We start from the raw sequence: 19,147 nt of genomic DNA on the forward strand, positions 1-19,147 counted from the left end.
TAATCCTTTTGCACTTCATTCACTTTGTCTAAGTGAATTAGAGAAGAATTTAAAATTCCAGTACAATCAAATATTTGTTAAATTTTGATAAATAATTGATAATCTATGTCCTTGGTTTTATTAGCATCAATCACTCAGATCTGTTTTGTCTTTTAGATCAGTAGAAGCAGCACCTTCTCTTGATACTGTCTTTGCAAATCTGGAAGATGGTTTAGTTCTCACATTGTTGAAGGGTTCTTCACAGCTTGCAAAGGCGAGGAGGCTTTTAAAAAGTTGCAACCTGCAAGTCACAGAATCACAAATTATACCGTAGTGACCCAAAAATTATTATGTAGGGACAAAAGCCAAACTGACCTCATCAAGAACTTGTAATCACCTTGGCTCAAATAAAATACTGTACTGTTGGAGAATACTGCTTAGGGGGATGGCACTCAAACCTTCACCTTCTTAAGACTTTTTTTTCTTTTCATCTCAGATGGAGAAGACTGGGCACTTCTGTATTGCAGGAGTGTCCACTTCTTATTAATCACTACTTATTTTTGACTAGAAATAAGATTTGGTACTTAATATTTTAAAGCAATCTTTATCAAGTTCTAAGAGAAGATGTAGTACAAGAGAAAAAATCCTGCTCCTTAGCTACTTCATTAACCCACTACAAGGATTCTTTTATTGAATTTATACATTATATACTTTATGCATTTAGTGGTGATCACTGCTTGAAAGGAACTGTTGGTCTGTCTGAACTAACAGACAGCTCTAGTTACTCTTATATTTTAACTTTTTAGCTAAGCTAGGCAATTCAGATGCTTACTGTCTTTCAGTGTGTTCCTCCTACCTTCTGTAAATTTATTTATTTGCTTATGGTTGACAGGTGAAGTTGAGTGGGAAGATAGGTCATTCTGCAGACATCATTTTGATAGACCACAGTCTTGTTGTTACAGCACTAGGCGAGACAGTCATCAGGTAAGAATCCTGTTTTAAAGCTGTTCTGGCTGCCCATTAGAACTGCCAGATAAAAGGTTTGTGGTCTGCAATGCACTGAGTGTTTTTATTGAACTGCTGTTTGGTTTTGGGTTTTGTTTGTTTTTTTGTTTGTTTTGGTTTTTTACCAGTAATAAAAAACTCTCAATATTTTCTAATGTTGTTTCTCAAAATAAATAAATGAAATGAAAAATCTGTGTCCTTGCAGACAAAACCTAATGCTATATATCTTTCTCTCTAGTTATTTTATTCTGTCAGGCAGTACTACCCAAATCTATTTCTTTCTCGAGTGCTGTTACTGATTTCTTCTGAAAATACACCCATTTGTGTTCTTGCATGAAAAAGATAGTGACTTTGTTGTTCTTCCCATTGTTATTGACAACTTTGTTCTTCCCATTGTTATTGACAACTTTGTTCTTCCCATTGTTACTGCCTGATTCTTAGGATAGTCACAGCAACAGCAACAGGAAAAAAAGTGCTTGCTTTTCAGAATGTGTATCTGTTGCTGTAATATAAGACAAGAATTTCAGTTACTTCTATCCCTAATGATTTAAACTAAGTAGGTTACTTGCCCATGCTGCTATGTTACCATGTTCTGTAGATTTTATGGGTTTTTTTCCATTTGAAAAAAAAACCCAAACCCTAAACTTCTAAATCTTTTTCTTCCAAGTCTTTACTAAGACTTGTTCTACCTGTTTCCTCTAACTTTTGTTGGGGGATAGGGGTGTTCCGTTACATCAGTAGTTCATTTTCTTAAGCCTCTATCAGCTACTATCAGACAAAATTGTCTGTTAATTTTGTGTGAATGTGATAAAGACCAAGTATCAAGAAGGAGTATGTTTGATGACAATGTTCAGTGCTAGAAATTAAACCTGTAGTCTAAAGGATTAATGGTTAATCAAGGAATGTTCTTAAAGTAGAGGAGGAAGCATAAGTAGGGAGGAGGAAAATTGGAACTAGACCTCACTGCTTTTCTGTTCTATTTTTCTTAAAGCTTGGTTTGCTTCTGACTCCTTTCTTCATAGGAAAATATCACAAAACATGCTGCAGGTTAAAAAGTCAAAGGGAAAGGTAGGAGATTGTTAAGAAATTCACATTCCAGAGGCAGCTGTTGGCAATTTAATTTTAAAGATTGAATGATCCGGGCATTATGGAAATAGCAAATCAATGCCATGTGCAGCATCCTATTATTGACTGTGTTTAGCAAGACACCTGTAAGGAAAAGCATTGTTAACACTCTTGTTTTGTATACCTTAGGTTCTGGGATTTGGACCGAGACGAGAACTATGTACTCTCTCCAGATGTGCAATTTGGCTTTGAGGGAGGAGAATGTATTAACTGTGTTTCTTACTGCAGTGCTAAAGGTGAGAAATAACGTGTCAGCTGTGATCTCTGGATCCTAAACCTCGTCTTCAGTGCCCTGCATTCAATTCTGTATGTTTGTCTTCTTACTGAGGGCTTTGGTAACAGCATATGATGTGGAAGTGTTTCAGTTCAGATCAGGAGTGTGCTTTTGAAGGTACAATGAGATCATTCGATACTCAGTGTCTCACTGCGGAGTTATCTCCTTGGCACACAAGCTGGATTCCCTGTGATGACACTGATCTGGTCCAAGCAGTCCTGGAGTCCTCCTAATGCACTCCAGTATGTTGTGGGCATTCAGTATAGAAGCTCACACTAGAGCTAATGCAAAGTGGAACTCACCAAACATGTATGGCATAGACATCAGGTCTTTAAAACTGATGTTTTCTACAGAACTACTCGTGTGCATCACCTTGTTTGCCAGTGTAGGCATAGCTCGTGTCTGCTAGAATGGTTTTCTATGGTGACTTGTCGTGGTGACTACAAACCAGCTATTCAAAAATAAATCGTTAAAATGAAATAATTATCTGATACATTTAAAAGATAACTTCAGCTGGTAGCTTAGAAAATGGGCCATGCCTTGTGAAACTTCTCCCATTGTGTCTCCAGTTTGGGACTAGGATGTTGGTTTGCAGTAAGGCAAAGAAATGGATACTACTAGAAAAAGGCTTCTCAGTACCTTAGAACCAGAGCTAGGCTGCCTGCTGCTTCATATAATGTGGATTTGTTTTTGGAAGTTTAATGTATGAAATGCCTAAAATGTTTGTGAATGGCAGGTCTCTTGGCAGCTGGTACTAACAAAGGGAGAATAGCTATGTGGAGGAAAGCTTCAGGGTCTGATCAGAGCACACGGGCTATGGAGGGCAAGAAGTGGAAGCTCCAGGCACCTACAGAACTTGAAGGAAGTGTCACTCAGTTAAAGGTAAGACAGGAAGGTGTCTTCTTCACAAATATTAAATGAATAGATCATTGTGCTATAGATGAGTATGATCACTGTCATGCAGATGTGTGCACCAGCAGAGGCTGGTCCTCCCGAAGAAGGAGGAAAACCCCATTACAGTGAGTAACTTTGAAAATCAAACCAGTCGGATATATTACCTGTTTGTAGCTATTCTGTTACAGGCAGGGTTGAAATGCTCAGCATGATAACACACTGAAATGCAAATACATCTCTTTCTCTGGGAGAGTTACCAGTCATGGCATCCTTAAATCCGAACATCTCTCCGTTATATGTCTTAACAAACCCTTTGGATTCAGCATCTTGAAAAGTTTTTCTGGAAAAGGCAGATTGTCAGAAATGTCAAATTTACAGAAATTTATTAAAATAGAAAACAAGGAAATCTGAATAAATGCATGATTTTATTTGTAGATAATTTTCTTCTTTTTAGTCACTTTCTCAACATAAAATTTGCTCTTACTGGTAGTTGCAAAAATAAAAAGACATATTTATAACAGAATATTTTTTGGTGGGAAAATGCACCATCTGAAAGGGAATGCTGTATTAGTACACACAAAATGATGTTTTCAGCTGCTTTTTTCTCAGAAAATGTGTCCTTGCTAGATAATTTTTTAGGTGTTACGAACTAGATGTGGATGATAAGTTTTCTCTTACAAATATGCAGAACTGCTTTAAAACATTTCTTTTGCTATTTATAATATTTGTAATGCTGAAGGTTATGCCAACAGATAGTACTATGATACTTGTTTATAACCCATTTTCTGTTAAGTGTCAGGGTACAACATTTTAATTTATTTGTAATATTTACCTTTGTCACAGTCAGCTTAAATGCTGACCTTCTATAGTTATTAGGATCTTGATCCATGCAAAAGAGAAATGCTAAGCATTAGTATTGTAAATTTAAATAATTTTACACTAAGAAACAGTTAGCTTTTTTGATCACCACCTTTTTCCTAAAAGGCAAAGATTGTTCTTTCAGGTTCTCCAGCATTTTTTGGTTGCTTTCTTTGTTATACGCTATTACTAAGGTTTTGGGTTTTTTTTTAGAGATTATGTTGTAAGTTAGATTATTCTCTTGCTTTACTTTATATGTGAGAAAAATATCTGTTACATTTTGGAAGGTGCCTTTCACGAGAAAGTAATTTTATGTTTTCTTTTATTCTGTATTCACATAAAAATGGAAAGTATTTAAAAAGCAATGACATTTGCTTGTCCTGTGTTGGCATATACTGAGTACCAAAAGGTCCAGGATGTAGGAAATACAGTGTGCCATTAGTATATCATACATCTGCTAATACGCTGGGGGAAGGGAAGAGATATAGGTGTTTATGTCAGCTTGAGCATTCAAGCATTTTCCAGATCACAGGATATGGAGGGGTATCCAGAAATAGCACCTTGTTCCCAATGTTTGTTAGCATAAACAAAAGCATTGCCAAACAGTTGTCAACAAATCACTGTGCTCTTATCTCCTGTTATGAAGCTGTCTTTAGTTATGGAAACTCTGTATTATTTTTTATTGTAATCCCTGCATTCCAAAAAAATGTTTTGTAAAAGATTTTTCAGAACTCTGTAAACTGGGGGGTTTAGTCTGGAGAAGAGAAGGCTGAGGGGGCACCTTATCACTCTTTACAACTACTTGAAAGGAGGATGGAGCCAGGAGCTGGCTGATTTCTTCCAAGATAGGATGAGAGGAAATGGCCTCAAGCTGCACCAGAGGAGGCTTAGTCTGGATATTGAGAAAAATTTCTTTCCCAAAAGGGTTGTCAGGCATTGGAACAGGCTGCTCGGGGCAGTGGCGGAGTCACCATCCCCAGAGGTATTTAAAAGACGTGTAAATGAGGCCCTTAGTGACATAGTTTAGTGGTGGCCTTGCCAGTGATGGGTTAACAGTTGGACTTGGTAATCTTAAGGGCCTTTCCCAACCTAAACAAGTCTATGATTCTTTAACCTTCATAGAAGTCACTGAAGGAGTTAGCAGGAACATGGACATTCTTCCAAGAAAAGGGGAGAAGTATGCTTTTGGACCCCTTTATTTATGTGTGTGATTTAGTAGGCTTTGCTAGGTAGGGAGCTTGAACTGACTGCAAGGAATATGGAAATCAAAAAGGAACTATGCATGCAAATGGCTTTTACATTATTGCAGGGTTATTAATCCCTTTAAGTAATTGATGATGGCTTGCAGGAATAAATGTAAGGTGGTACAATAATATTTCATGAAAGAAAAGTGGTTTTGATTGAAAAAACAGCTTCTGTACTTAGTCAAAGGGAGTTTGCATAGCTGGGTAAGAGCATAACAGCTTTAATTGGTAATAATTTCTAGTCATTTACTAGTTGCATTTAGAGAGTAGGACTTTGTGTATGTATAAAAATGTTTATCCTACCCCTTGCTATATGACGTGGGACATTGCTGTGCCTGTTCAAGATCTTAGATGAAATTGTGTGTTGTTTTTTTTCTTTTCCCATTGTGTGCAGTGGGGCTCTCGAAGAAACCTGCTGGCCGTGAACACCACCAGCTCTGTGGTGATCCTTAGTGAGCAGGCCATGTTGTCTCATTTTCACCAGCAAGTGGCCATTGTACAGGTGTCTCCCAACCTGTTCAACGTGACCAGCTTCAGCACAGGAACCACACACAGTCTTCGTGTTGATATGAATGTTAGTGGAGTCTTCACTACTAAGGTTATTTGGAGTTTTTTTATTCATTTACTTGATCAGTTGCCTAGTTAGGTGTATGGAGACCAATTTTCTAAGTCTTTAATGTAACCCCTCTTTGATATTCAATTTATTGTGTTATGGAAGTATGGTTATGATGATAGCAATGATGCTGTGCTGGAGCTGATCTTTCAGACAGCACAGTGACTCAGTAATTCTCTAGGTGCTGACCAGAGAACTTTTGGATTTTCAAAAGCCTTCCAACCCAAGATACAGAGAAACCAGTAAATGGTGGTGATTGTGTGGAAGGTCTTGCTGTGTTACTGCATGAATTCCTATATGATTCCAAACGAAACTGATTGTATATATCCTTTTGGTTTTTTTGGTGGTTTTAGGATGCTGTAGTATTCTGGAACATGAAGCAAGTTACTGTCTTTGTGTGTGCAGGAGATACCTTCAGAAGTGCAGGTAGGACTTAGAATGATCAGAATTAACATGGTTCTCTTCCTCCAAAGTTATAAATACTCCTCATTCATGATAGGTGATGGACTGTGATCATATACGCAGGTTGAAAAATATTATATACAGCTAAGTCAAGTACAAGTGTTTCCTGTTTCTTCTTGTCTGTATTTACTCATTTGTGTTAGAACTTTCTCATGCTGAATCAATGTCTTAGTACCACCAAGATCTCACTAGTCTCAAACACTCATGAAATAATTTAAGAGCCACTCGTCTGACAGAAATCCCTTTACCGTTCTTCAGTTGTAGTTAAGTGAAGGAAGGAATGAATTCTCCTAACAGAACCTCACGTTTCACTCATCTTTTTCTTTCTTTCTTACTTTCGCTCCCCATATCAGCTCTTTCCCCTTCCTCTCCACTTGTTTTCATGGGCAGAGTGTACAAAGTTCCTGTTTTCAGTAGGAGGCTCAACTTTTGGATATAGTGGCAGAATGGAAGAAGGCTGCGACACCAAAGAGTTTAGTAATCAGTAGAGACTGATGGATTGACAACTGGATTTGGTACAAGATAGTGGAAATTGAATGCTTTAAGTCAAAATGCCACTCCCGCCCCACACCCTTTTTAAAAAATCTGTTTATTGCAATGATGGCTTTGTTATGATTGTTCCAGGCTCTTTCCTTTGTGACTCTCCAGTTCTGTCTGTGCATGGAGAAAACCTGTACACAGTTGAGCCGTATCGGGTCCAGGTCCGTACCTGGCAGGTAAGGGCTGATGAAACCATTAACTGGCAAATTTGTCTTCTTATTTTCACAGATTGGTGTTGCAGCTTAAAAGTTAAGTGCATGTTCTCTGAATCTATTAACTACGTGTCATAGAAAAAATATTTTGAGTATTTCAGCAGAAATATTTTCAGTATTTTGTGTTCTTTAAAGTCTGTCACTTTAAACACTGTAACTGATAAGTATTTATAAAAGAAATAGAATTAAAGTCCATAAAAGGGATGGAATTTAAGAGGATCAAAATTATGAGCAGGTTGAATATTTATATTACTGACAGGAAGATGAACATACTGAATATTCTTACAAGATAATGAAAAATATCCTATGCATATTCTGTCTTCCTGCAAAATCTTTTTCTTAGCCTTTGCAGCCTCTTCTAGTCGGTGAGAACCAAAGAGAGAAATATAATTATCAGAGTTCTGTGATAATTTTATTTAGGAAATAAATATTGCAATCAAGAATGGGTTGGTTTTATCACAATAAGGACTGATTTCATTCATATATTTATTTTTGCATCTGTATACTAAAGAACCTTCAAGGACCTTTATTTCTGTATCCCTCTCGGTTGGAGAAAGTTGTGTTATTAAAGTAGAGATTGTTGCAGGATACCTCTAAATGTTAACTTTTTTGGAGACTCTTCGTCCAGTTTTCAACCTGAAACACAAATCGCATTTGTAGAGACTGTGTCTGTAGTTCCTCTCATTTTGCTGGTAGTGATTTGTCTAACTCTGAAGTTCAGCCTGGTGAACTTGGTGACAATTCTAACTAGACTCTGAACACACAAACCTATGTTACGTGTTTTTTCTTAGGGAACAGTTAAACAGCTGCTGGTGTTCTCTGAAGCAGAAGGGAACCCATGCCTCTTGGATGTCTGTGGAAATTTCCTGGCTGTGGGAACTGATCTGGCTCATTTTAAAATCTTTGATCTCTCTCGCAGGTATTATTAAGCCTTTTAGGAACATCTGTTTATAACTGAGCATGTATTTTGTGGGGAGGGGAGAATCTTCAGTTGGTTTTGGTGTGATGAAATGGTCTGATGAAAATGATAACTCCTTTGAATCTTGAGATTCAAAATGTGCAGCCTATGTGAACTGATGGCCTATCTCTAAAGCAAGGGAAGAGACACAGAATTAGTAGACAAATCACAGGAGGAGTAGTAGTAATAATAATAATAATTTTAAAAAGAGGATATTGTGGGGGATATTGTGCATGTGAAAGTATGTGGAGATTTTTTGGAAGATCAAGACAAGGATGTCACATGTTTCCGCTGATAACTTGAACAAGACTAATCTCAGAAGAGTTGAAATAAAGAGGAAAAAGAAAAAAACTTGGTCTCATAAACCAACAACCTTGACTCAGTGTATCCATGGAGGAAGTGATCCTAGAATTGTGGACCTTCTATTCTTCCTTCTGTTTAGGTGAAGAGCAAACTTTACTTGACTTTGTTCAAACTTTGCTCTGTGTTCCCATGCTGACAAACACCTGTGGCGTGAAAAAAATCCAAGCCTGACATGATCTTCAGTTTGGAAATTTGGCTACTAATGACAAGTGTGATTTTGAAAACCTGAAAAACCTCAGGAGTGAAATGGATTCTGTTCTTAACATACCGTCACCAGAGGAATGCTAAAGGCTAGGTAGTTACCCACTTGGAAACTTGTTACCTGTGTAGAGGTCGCACAGATTCCACATGAGGCACAATGTGAAGATTATTGGATTTGGGCGGGTTGTAACTAACACAAATATTGGATTGTGATGTTTGATAGTGGAGAAGAAGTAGTTCAAATCCTGCATGTGATTTTCAATAGTAATGAAAACACCCCTTCTCAAATGGTGATGCTGTAGCAGTCTTTAATTTCAAGGCATGCATAGTTGGTGTAGAATAAGTGAGAGGTCTAAACATGTAATCCAAGAATGTTATTTTTACTGAATTGAAGTTTTTTTCAAGGGGCTGAATTATGGGTTTAAATTAGTGTCACTTCTTTCTGTCACATTCATTTGGTTCATCAGATTTGTCCTCTTTGTGGCTCAGTGATCGCTGGATTTGTGTCTATACCGGCAGTGAGATTCTTCTGAGATAATAAAAACTGTAGGGAGGTGGGGAAGGGTGGGTGTTAAGTATGTGAATGATACAGTCTTTTGGAACGTATCTACAGAGGGAAGGTCACCACTAAGATGACACAAATAGAAGCCCCCAATAACATTTTTTTACTTCTGCTCCATAGCGTGTTTTCCATATAAAGACCTTTTATGTGTGGTCTGTATTCAACATTCATGGTACTGTTCAATTTACTAATGTAGGAAAAACAGGCCTCTAAATTCAAAATTCTGCTAGGATGTTCTTACTAGTTAGCCCTGTTTGGGGAATCCTGTAGGAGCATTGAAGTTTATTCTTTCTGATCCGTTGCGGAACAAGCGTCTCATTAACTTCTTCCTGAAAGAAAGGCAATTGCAGCAATTCTCTGGAGAGGAAGCTGGAGTCTGGGGCAGTGGTGTCATAAGGTAGAAATAGTTCGTTTTTACAAGTCTTACCCATGATGTGAAAATGTTTTGGCTCATGTGTATTGCCAGTTGCTTGCCACTGTATGATTTAAGTTTATTCCTTTCCACAGAGAGGCAAAAGTACATTGCAGTAGCAAGAACTTCTCTGAGCTGTTTCCTGGGCTGGGAGGTATCGCATCTGTCAAGTGCAATGCTAATGGCAATAAAGTCAGCATCCTTGTTAGCAAGGTGAGGCAAAGCTCTTCACTTACTAACCTAGGACCTGACCATCAGTTAATAGACTGGTGCAGTTCCAGAAGATTATTGAAGACCCAAGATTAACTTCTCAGAAATAAACCTACACATTCTATGCAGTGTATTCGGACTTGAAATGTCATGTCCAAGCTTCTAACTAAACACTAAAATTAAGGTACGTTATGTGAGAAGAACAACTCCCCAACCTTCCAATTCCAGAAAAGGAAGGAATATTTTAGGTACAAAAGCTGTTCGTGGCATTTCAAAGAAATCAAAGGCTAACTTGCTAGAATAGAAGAACAGCAAGAAATTTTCTAATTATTTCTTCCTAAGAATATTCTTGTGTGACTACCAGTAAACAAAACTGAGAGCATGAATCAGATGAGATAAACAGCCCTCTTTTTCTTTTTTGACTGCATGTTTCAGCAACTTATTTTCCCTTCTTGTAGGCGGATGGGAACATTGATTCCAAGATCTGTTTCTATGATGTTGAAATGGACAAAGTCACGGTCTTTGATTTCAAGGCTGAACAAGGAAATGGTAGAGAGAAGCTTTCTTCTGGACAAGGCATTGACAAGTAAGAAGCTTTTATTTTGAGAAGGATTACTTGTGGATTTAAGATAGGTACCTGCCCTATAAAGACAAGCAGCACCTTGAACTGACATTCCTTTGTCTTTGTGTAGGTGCTTGTACAAATTTAATTATTTTATTTCTAAAGAATTAATTAAAACTGGTGCACTGTGTGTCAATCAGCCTGCATCCCTGTCTCTTCCAATACGTGGACTGGGGGGTGTCAAATTAAGGTATTAAAAGCAAGCTCAAAATATGCAGGAGGAGGCAGTTCTTCAGACAACACACAGCTGAGGTAAGGGATTCCTTGCCAAAGGAAGATACAGATTGTGAAGGAAGGGTTCATGGAGGTATTGGACAATCCATAGAAGAGAACTGCAATGGGATTTGTTAGGTATGTGGAAGACCTAACTGGATCAAGAGGTCTCAGATGAGGATGATTGGGTGTTGAGAAGGTATGTGTAAAGGTATTACAAGACTGGAATCAGGATCCAGATCTTAAAATAAAGAAAAATCTTGGAAAATCTTGGAAAGCTACTCTTCCATGAAGAGTTTACGGGGTAGAAACTGAAAAGAGTCATTTGGAAGGTCCATCTAGGAAAAAAGTTATTTTTTAAGTCCAATACAGGATGTTTTTGTGCAGATAAAAACCTCATGAAATGTCTATTTAGAACTGACAGCTTTGTTTTCATACAAGCTGTTCTGTGGCAAATACATTAGAAATCCTATTAGCAAGGCAGCATAATGCAGTGAACTAGGAATTCTCGTGGAAGTACAGTGGAACACTGGAATACAAATTCCCGTCTGTTTTTACAGTATTTTTTCTGGCTGTATTAAGAAAAAAAGCAATGTAAGAATAGAAAGTAGTTTGATTTTTTTAGGAACTATCTGCTTTAGGTATTACAAGGAAAAAAAAAAGGATTTACTCTTCTTACCATCGAAAACCAGAAGAAACTACCCAGCTCGTCAAAACCTAAGGACACTGCCTTATCTCTTGGTCAGTTATGCAAACAGCAAAATAATGAGTAGTGAGGAACTTGTTCTCAAGTGTAGTATCTTATGTAGCCCAACAGAGGCCACCACAATCTAGTGATGCTCTTTCACGGATACTTGAATGCCCGATAGTGTTATTACGAATAATCCATTTATCCATGCTTCATTTTAGAGTATCTTGAAATTGGAACGAGTAAACTCAGCAGAAAATAATAATAATCTACACTTCTTCCCCTTCCCTCTCTGTCCTCCTGAAGCAGAATCTAAACACTCCCTATTTTTTTACAGAAATCCTGTTTTTCAGTTTGCAAGTAATTTATTTTGAATTTAGTGGCATGGAAAGGACATGGTGTATTTCTGCATCCCTTTGCATCTCTTCCTTAATTTTCCTTCCAGACCTACTCCAGTCCTCTCCACAAAGTCCACCCTTCAGTGGTGACAGCAAATGGGAAAAAAAAAACATTGTAATGATGTCTTTGTTTTTTCTCTTTTTTAACGTTTGACACCTATTTATTGTCTGTATTTTTTTAGAAGGATACTAAGCCATTGTTGAAACAGTCTGATTCTGTATGTCTAGAGTCTTCACATGGCCATCGCTGAAGTCGTATTTAAATGTCTAAGGGAGGCAGTAAGATGCTTCTTATTTAAACTGCTGCCAGAGAGTGGCTTTCCCAAGGCTGCAGGGGTTGTCCTTGTGCTTAATATGCTATTTCACAGTGCCTTGGAATTCTTCATACACAGAGTGAGGGTCAAGCACAATGCCGAGGAAAGGGAATTAACAGTGGCATCTCTAGAGTCTGAAGTCCCCCAGCTGCTGGTCAGGTTCATAGGATCACAGAATCATGGAATGATTTGTATTGGAAGGGATCTTATACATCCTTATAACATGGGCTTATCCAGCCCCTGCCATGGCTAGGGACACCTTCCACTAGACCAGGTTGCTCCGAGCATCTTCTAACCTGGCCTTGAACACTGCCAGGTATGGGGCAGCCACAGCTTCTCTGGGCAACCTGTGCCAGTTCCTCACCACCCTCATTCAGAGTTCATTCATTCTGACTTCAGCTGCAACTCTGGAGTTTCCCTCCACAGTGAGAAGTTCAGCAGTTCAAAGCACCGATTGTGCTGCATGCCTGGGTCTCTTTGAAGAGCTCTCAGTAGAGAGAGATCTGTTGCCTGCAAATATACCTTTTTTCTCCCTCAGTTTAATTACAGTTGTCTAGTTGTGACCTCTTATGACTGCTGTTTAGCTGGATTTGAATATGAGGTATACATACCAGAAACTTTTTTTACTGGTTATCTAAATGCACATCAGTGTACTCAATCTCTCTTTTAATGCCTGCCTGGGCATTTCTAGCAGTGCTGGCAATAAGCACTGTAAAACCCATGAGAAGACAGAGCTGAGGTAGCCCCGATGTTAGAGTACCTACACCAGTAGCAGTTGCTCAGGTAGATATTGTTTGAAGGATATTCAACTATTTCTGTAGGACAAATAGTGTCAGTGCAGGCAGATTTTGGGTGACTATTTGTATTTGTGGTAGTACCAGCTTTTTTCTACTGAAATGCTGTATGTCCTATAGTCATGGTTAATGTATACAGAACAAATTAAAAGAAGCATTGCCACGTATAAAGTGTTACAAGTCAGGAAGATACATTTGGTTAATGTTACAATGCAGAGGTAACTGATCATCATCTGAAAAATTATCCTTTGGTTAGTCCTTCATTTACATTCATGCACTGAATGAGCTGGAATTATTTTGTCTCCCTTTCTACATTTTTTGGTCTTTTGTAGGTCTGTTGTGAAGTATCCAGAGTTGCACAATCACATCCCCACTTGCCATTTCTGGGACCAGAGTGAACCAAGACTTTTTGTATGTGAAGCAATCCTTGAAACAGGTCTAGAGTCTCCAGAGCAGAAGAAAAAACAGACTGAAAGCACAGTATGGTCTTTTTGTTTGTTTGACCTCGCTTTACATGGAGTTCTCCCTGTCCAAGTAATAAGCTATTGGTCCTTCATTAGGGATGTGGGAGTAGGTAGTATACATTAACTTGTACAAAACCGAGTAGTGAAACTATGTGTTTGGTATCTGTGGCTTCAGGCACAGCTTTCTGTACATTAGCTTTCTGGTTTAACCTGATTACAGTGACAAAGAAAAGGAGGTGGTTTTGAGAATGGTCATAAATGCAAGCTTCTATCTGGCCTACAGTTTTTCAGATGACATTTGGGGGGAATTGATAATCTAGAGGTTTGATACTTACCCTTTTTTTTTTTTTTTTTTTAAATAATGCAGATTTTATATCTTGAGTTCACTTTTAGGAGCAAGAATTAATTTGATAGAATAAGAGGGACCCTACTGTTCAGGTGAATAGTGGAGTACCCTTTTCCCACCCAGTTCTTACCATCTTCTGCTTTTCTGGACAGACATTGTACATCTTTATGGTAGATCCCAAATTTTCTTTCATGGTCTTTTTTAAATTAGAAAAAAGATTTCATTTTTATTGATCAGAAATTATCTAATCAATTATTTCTTTCAACAGACCAACAATTCTTCCCCACTTTCCCTGCTAATGTGCTTGTAGCGGTCCTTAGCATTTTATATGAACAGAAAGCATTTTATATGAACAGAACTGCCTGTCCTTCATAAATTCTCCGTTGATTTGAGACATCCATGTTGAATTAAAGTTTTCTGATTCATGCATGATTTTAGTTAAACTTCTTCCAATTGGAGAAAGAAAGCTCTTTGTTTCTTTTGTTCGTTGAAATGACCTTAATAAAATCATGGGAAGATCAATGTAGAAACGAGGAATGGAATAGGGATGTCCCTAGAGGCCTTGCTAAGATCTTCTAGGAAGAAAAGAACACATCAACCTAATAATCTTAATATAAACAAGAAAAAATATTTGGCTTCTACATAATATTGAAAAATAAAATTATATGAAAGGAGCATTACTTACTTTTTGGCTTTATTCAACAGGACTTTTAACTGTGTGTTTATCCTTTAAGAAATGAGAAGTCTGATTAACTTCAGTTGGAAGTAAATACATCATTTTGACTTGAGTCAGGTCAATATTTAAGCTGTTAAAGAAATTTTTTGAATGGCTGGTATATTCCCTGGGATCTTAAACCAGTCAGTGAACTGCTAAGATTATGATAGAAATAACACAGTATTAATAAAAAAAAAAATTGTTGAAAACAGTTGGGACTATTTCTTTGCCTTGAGTCAGATCTGTCAGAGAGACTTCTACAGCAGCAATCTGTGGGCACGGGCTTCCTTCTTCATGATAGTGAAGCTGGTTCCCGAAAGGCAGAGGTGGAGGTCTCTTTGCAGTAGAAACACTGTCTGTATTGCACAGTGAGTCGTTGGCTACTTGCTCTAGAGAGGAAGTGTGCAGCTCTGCCCTCTCCAGCCCGTGTGTGTGTGTGTGAATGTATATGTCATATTATTTTCAAGAGGAGGTTCTGCCAAGTGAATATGGAAAATAAGAACAAAATGAAAGAAGGATATTGCAGCATAAAACCAAAACAAAGCTTTGCTTCCTTTTCCAGATGGATGTTTGGATTGTATCATTCTTCAGTACTGAAGAGCATGGCCTTTTGCTTCAGGACAGTTTCCCATTGCCTTCATCCTACCAGGTTCTTCTGGGCATAGAGGTGCCACATTATTACTTTGCAAAAAAGGTGAGCAAATCTTTCACAATTCCTTCCCTTCCCGTAAGTGCAGACTTCACAGGGATCAAATTTAACCAAATGGAGTATGGGGTAAGTAGACTACAATGGCAGTTGCTGCATTACATGTAGAAATGACATAAAGATAACTCTACTGTAGGCGTACTTTGCAGTATTGTGGAAATTGTACTGAATTGTTTTTTCATGGGTATTGCAAACTGGATGTGACGAACAAGAACAGGAGACACAGTAAATACCAGGAAATGTAACTGAAAAGTGATGGTGAAAAAATTCTCTTCTACTTTATATAGTCACTGTGCCTACTGCAAGAGGGGATGCGTGTGTCAACTTTACATAGGCCATAGGTGGGGACATTTCCTACTGGCTTTAGCAGAAGCAACCCATTTCCTTTTTGGAATGGAGCTTAACCCCCACAAAATACCAGAGAGAGCAAGAATACTCATTTTGCTTTATCACCAAATGCCTATGTGCTACAAATATCAAGAATGCATGCTTTAACTTATTAAACTTAAATATGAATCTAAAATTGTTTGCAACTTAGGTAAATAATACCATGCTTAATTCCATGGATACTGGAAGAAATGAAGCCTACAAACTGGGTTTCTGGTTAAGATCTGACCTGAGTTTCTTAGTGCCTGTTAGGATGATGATTTGCACTGCTCCCTTCTAGTAGGGGGAGCTTACCAAGGCATTTATTTTTGTAAAATCAGCAGGAACTTAACAAGACTTCTAATTCTTTATATCTTCTGAATAAGACAGACCAATATGATCATATAAATCTAATTTCATGTAGTTTAAGAGCAGTGTTAAACAGGAAGAATGTGTCTAGATGTTTATCTGCTTAATATATTTAGATTCAGAGCAGTACTGTGCAATTTAGCCCCCTTCCAAAGAACTGACTTTTGTCACTCTTCCTGTGCAGATCTAGCTTTTAGAGTTGCAGTCCATTTTACTTTCCTTTTTCTCTTAATTCGAAAAGTCAAAGGTGATCTGCTGCATTTTCTATTCTTTTAACGCTTCCCCCCATCATGTCTTGTGCTATTTTTCTTTGATATTATGTCTCTTTTATTTATTTTTTTTAACTCTGCATGGATTATTGCTGCCATTAGTTGTTTTTTCGGAGGGGATGTATCTATAAACCTGTAAGTACCTGCATTATTTTGCTCCTCTTCCTTCATTCTCTGCTTTTCTCTTCTGTTTGCATTTTCTTCCCTCATTAGGTTTCTGTATCTTAGTGACTAAATTACTTGTTATAAATAATTCATTTTGGAAACATGATTTAGTATATGAAGAGAGTCTGCTTTAAATACATACAGCAAATCCAGTTGATGCAACCAGTTTCTTTTGATCAACTTTCATTCCAGGTTTTCTCCTTATTCATTATAATGTCTCTTCTGGGAAGTTAAAATAACAGGTGCTATTGTATTAATAATAATCATACATAAAAAATAATTATAATTCTGACTAGAATAATAGGAGGCTGTCTCTCCAGTGGTATTTTACCAGTCTCCAAGCTATCCCTGAAGTACTGTGATTGTTATGATGCGCCAGTTTCTTCTGTGAGACTCAGTATTTTGGGGCATTTTCCAGGAAGTGGTGAAACACTGCAACTGTTGTCAGTATGGATGATGGTCCTGCAGAAATAGAAAACTTGGACTGTCGTGGAAATCATGTAATTTATGACATGTACACAAAGGAGTAACTTTCAACCTATTTGACACCTAAATCATAATACTCTCATTTTAGGTGGGAGAACCTGAGAAAGGACAAGCAGAGTCTGGCTCAATAGAGGTCTCTCAGATGGTTGCGAGAAGACCCATGAGAGATTTCATTGGATTGGGAGACTGTGATAAGCCCACCCAGGATGCCATGCTAAACTTCAGTTTCTATCTGACTGCTGGAGACATGGATGAGGCCTTCAAATCCATCAAGCTGATTAAAAGGTATCATAAGTATTTGTGTGTTATTTCTTTATGGGTACAGTTTATTTTTGTTAAATGTTTGTAGGAAGTTTTGATCCTCCTAAATTCTCCTTATATTTTTCCTCTCTGACTTCATTCTCCCTTTTGTTTCTAACAAGATGAAGCATCTTTATCTTACACCATTTTAACATATTCTCTGATGATTCTTTGCCTAAAAGATGTTGCAAACTCTATGGGTTCTTTTTTACTAAGCAGGAAAAAACACTTGATAATTAGCAGCCTTCTTCTGTGTCTCTGCAAAAATCTTGTGTTATGACTAGAAGAAACTAAACATTCACAACTTTATTTATACATCTAACATAATCACAGTAATACCGAGTATTACAATTTACCAACCACATAGCTGATTTTTAAAATTAAATGTACATTATTATAATATGGATATTGCAATATTAGAAGAAATAATATAATGTCTTTTAAATACTCCATTATTTTATTTTTCAAAAACCCTGCAATTAATCGTAGCATATTATTTCTAGAAAATATTTTCCAGAAAGTAATGCAGGCAAATGAATACAAATCTTAGTTGGTTTTTACAAACCTACTGCTAGAAGAAACTCCTTGTCAGCTTTATGGCATTCTACCCCAATAGACTAGAACACTGTTCCAGAGTATCAGTCTCTGCAGAGCGTTGCTCACTTTGAACATGGTGCAGAGCAGCAGTTGGGGTTGAGTTTCTTATTACATCAGAACTGAGTGCAGAACAGAACTCAAGAGCCAGCTTGATGATCACATTTAACAAAGTGTGGAAAAGTATGGTGGAAATAAAGATAAGGGAGAAAAGCAGTGTACTCAGCTGGGAGCGACACAACAGTCCTAAAGAATGTGTAACATTCACAGCTCGTGGTCTTTCAAACCTCTCTGTAACTGCTCAGAGTAGCATCCTTAGACTTTTTATACATCTGTCATTGCCTCTAGTTCCTGTATTCTAAGTATTTCTGCATAATAATTTTCATCCTTTTTTTTTTTTCTTCCTGAATGTTACATGCACATGACTGCTGTGAGCCCATGTGCTTCTCAGGGTCAGGCTGATAAACATTATGCCTAATTCCATAGGTACTAATTATTCTCATTTCATTCCCATATTAAGTTACCAGGCAGGTCTGTTTTAAATCTCATGCTTAAGTCCTGTATACGTGTCTTATTCTCCAACTTGAGTGCTTGGGAGGCAGTTACATCCTCCAGTGTTACGTGGGCAGAGTTGCGTGTCCTGACATAGCACTCTAATCTGAAAATGTCACAGCAAATGTTAAAGCTAGATGGGAAGAAAAGAAAACAATTTAGCCTGAAATATCTGTTCTTAATAATAATTTCCAGTAATTCAAGTTAATATATCTGTGATTATTAGGGAGTCCTTCTTGTGTAGATATTTGGCCTCATAACACTGAAGTAGGTCTTTCAGCAATGTGTATGGCCAGTCCTAGCTGCGTACCCGCTTCATTTTTAATGGCATGTCTGTTTACAAACAGGAGAAACTCAAATCTTTGTCTCAGGACACAAAAGAAATGTCTGAAAACTTTTTTCTTATTTCTTATTTCTTCTTCATTCTTTGCAATTAGCATGGTTCGAGTTGCTTTTGCTTCTTACTGTCTGGGCTATGCTGTGGCTGTGGAGCAGGTGCTGCAGCTTATGGGAAGTTCCTTGAAGAGAGGTGGATGGAAGGACTAAAGATTCATGAAATTTAAATAGCTGTTAAAATCATCACTTATTCTATAGTGAGTTTTCTGCTTTCTTAGATTGCCTGTTAACTCCAAAGCTATTGTCACTGGTCTCCTATAGACTTTTACATTATTATTAGGATAACTTTATGCAGACAGAGAAAACATGTTCGGTTGCCTCTTTTCTGTATTCTCATTGCATACACTCTACATCTGCTACAGCTGACCCTGATGACATGTAGCAGTGATGCCCTGTCAGGATTCTGACAATCCAACATTCTGTGCTGTACAGCAGAGGAAGAGGGCAATATAATATAATATATATAAAATTATGTGTT

General features: G+C 37.6%; 1 protein-coding gene across 1 annotated transcript in view; it reads left to right on the forward strand.

The window, feature by feature from the left end:
- IFT140 (intraflagellar transport 140) overlaps positions 1 to 19,147 on the forward strand; it is a 75,537-nt gene that overhangs the window by 11,093 nt on the left and 45,297 nt on the right. The window contains exons 6-18 of the mRNA XM_010012568.1: positions 872 to 963; positions 2,239 to 2,345; positions 3,120 to 3,265; positions 5,774 to 5,977; positions 6,346 to 6,418; positions 7,079 to 7,170; positions 7,998 to 8,125; positions 9,798 to 9,915; positions 10,371 to 10,488; positions 11,056 to 11,079; positions 13,294 to 13,421; positions 15,029 to 15,160; positions 16,916 to 17,112. Of these exons, the coding sequence (XP_010010870.1) occupies positions 872 to 963; positions 2,239 to 2,345; positions 3,120 to 3,265; positions 5,774 to 5,977; positions 6,346 to 6,418; positions 7,079 to 7,170; positions 7,998 to 8,125; positions 9,798 to 9,915; positions 10,371 to 10,488; positions 11,056 to 11,079; positions 13,294 to 13,421; positions 15,029 to 15,160; positions 16,916 to 17,112 (1,559 nt within the window). The remainder of the gene's footprint in view (positions 1 to 871; positions 964 to 2,238; positions 2,346 to 3,119; positions 3,266 to 5,773; positions 5,978 to 6,345; positions 6,419 to 7,078; positions 7,171 to 7,997; positions 8,126 to 9,797; positions 9,916 to 10,370; positions 10,489 to 11,055; positions 11,080 to 13,293; positions 13,422 to 15,028; positions 15,161 to 16,915; positions 17,113 to 19,147) is intronic.

This window comes from Nestor notabilis, unplaced genomic scaffold (genome assembly GCF_000696875.1).
Source record: "Nestor notabilis isolate BGI_N333 unplaced genomic scaffold, ASM69687v1 scaffold13234, whole genome shotgun sequence".
NCBI lineage: Eukaryota > Metazoa > Chordata > Aves > Psittaciformes > Psittacidae > Nestor > Nestor notabilis.